The 1,343-nt window shown below is 44.2% G+C and overlaps 1 protein-coding gene across 1 annotated transcript in view; it reads right to left on the bottom strand.

The window, feature by feature from the left end:
• Positions 1-1,343, bottom strand: part of aasdh (aminoadipate-semialdehyde dehydrogenase) — a gene marked incomplete in the record, with an annotated part of 34,346 nt that overhangs the window by 25,642 nt on the left and 7,361 nt on the right. Inside the window, 2 exon segments of the mRNA XM_014031121.1 lie at positions 425-617; positions 686-933. Of these exon segments, the coding sequence (XP_013886575.1) occupies positions 425-617; positions 686-933 (441 nt within the window).

Raw genomic sequence — 1,343 nt, 5'->3', positions numbered from 1 at the left:
ATATATCGTATCGTGACCCCTCTGTCATGATATGTATCATATCGCCAAATTCTTGCCAATACACAAGTTGACATTTTAAACTTTAATAAAAAATCGATACAGGGCTTTAGAATATCGATACAGTATCGGGAAATGAAATATCGCGATATTTCAGTGTATCGATATTTTCTTACACCTCTAGTGGATCTCAGCTCAAAGCAAACCTGATTTTAGATCCACATCTGTAAAACTGACACAGTTAAAGCCATCTTTCTGAGGTCAGCCATCTTAAACTATGTAGGCTACATCGATCTGATGATTACTTTCTACAAGTCACCCAGTGGTTCATAAGATATTTTGCTAACAGACAGACAGATGAAATCATCATGTCCAGTGGTCGGAGAAAACATGGTAAGAATGAGGCAGAGCTGAATGAGTCACCTGCCTGAAGGACCGTGACTCGGTGGTCTCTGAACAGCAGCTGGGCCAGACCACCGGGGCGTCTCTTCATCAAGGCGGGGACGATCAGCAGCTGAGCCCCAGAGGACAGGGCCAGAAAGATGTCCACCACCGACGGGTCGAAGGTCAAGGGTGAAGCCAGAAACAGCACATCATCAGAGCTGATCTGAAACAAAGATCTGAGCAGAGAGCACAGACGTAAGCTCAGGAACAGGAACCGAACAAACCCGGACCCACCCGGACCCACCTCAGGTGCAGGATGTTGGGGAGAATACACTCATGTGGGACCCTCACAGTCTTCGGAGGACCAGTTGTTCCAGATGTGTGGAGCACATATGCCCAGTCTCTCTGACCAGGTGGACCACCTGCTGGCTCAGGTCCAGGTCCCCCCTCAGAGACTGCCAGAGGCTCGATCCGCATCAAGGTGAGTCTAAACTCAGGCAGCTGAGTGCAGACCTCCACAGACACAGATCTGCTGAGAGACGCCTGGAAACGCTTCATGGAGAATAAAAAACAAACTCACAGATGGCACACAGTCCAGTTGTATACGAGATAAATCTGAACCGCACCGATTGAATCTGAATGTGCAGAATTTGAAATTGAATTTAATGGTTTGAAACTGAATTTAATGGTTTGAAACTGAATTTAATGGTTTGAAACTGAATTTAATGGTTTGAAACTGAATTAATTTACTTTGAAACTGTATTTTGGTTTATTAAAAATTCAGTTTGACTACTTTCACTTTCAGTTCCATAATTCAGATTTTTGTGTCACATCCTGGTCCTTGAGAAAGCCAGGCAGAGTAATCAAACACAGATCCACAGATTGGATTGCATCAACTCTGTTACATCCAGAAGGGAAACTTCACCAAAGTGAAACATAAATCTGTGGATCTGTGTTTGATT

The sequence above is a fragment of the Austrofundulus limnaeus genome, unplaced genomic scaffold (assembly GCF_001266775.1).
Source record: "Austrofundulus limnaeus strain Quisiro unplaced genomic scaffold, Austrofundulus_limnaeus-1.0 Scaffold1180, whole genome shotgun sequence".
Lineage (NCBI taxonomy): Eukaryota > Metazoa > Chordata > Actinopteri > Cyprinodontiformes > Rivulidae > Austrofundulus > Austrofundulus limnaeus.
The sequence above is the reverse complement of the archived record's forward strand: the minus strand, read 5'-3'. Positions and strand labels throughout refer to the sequence as shown.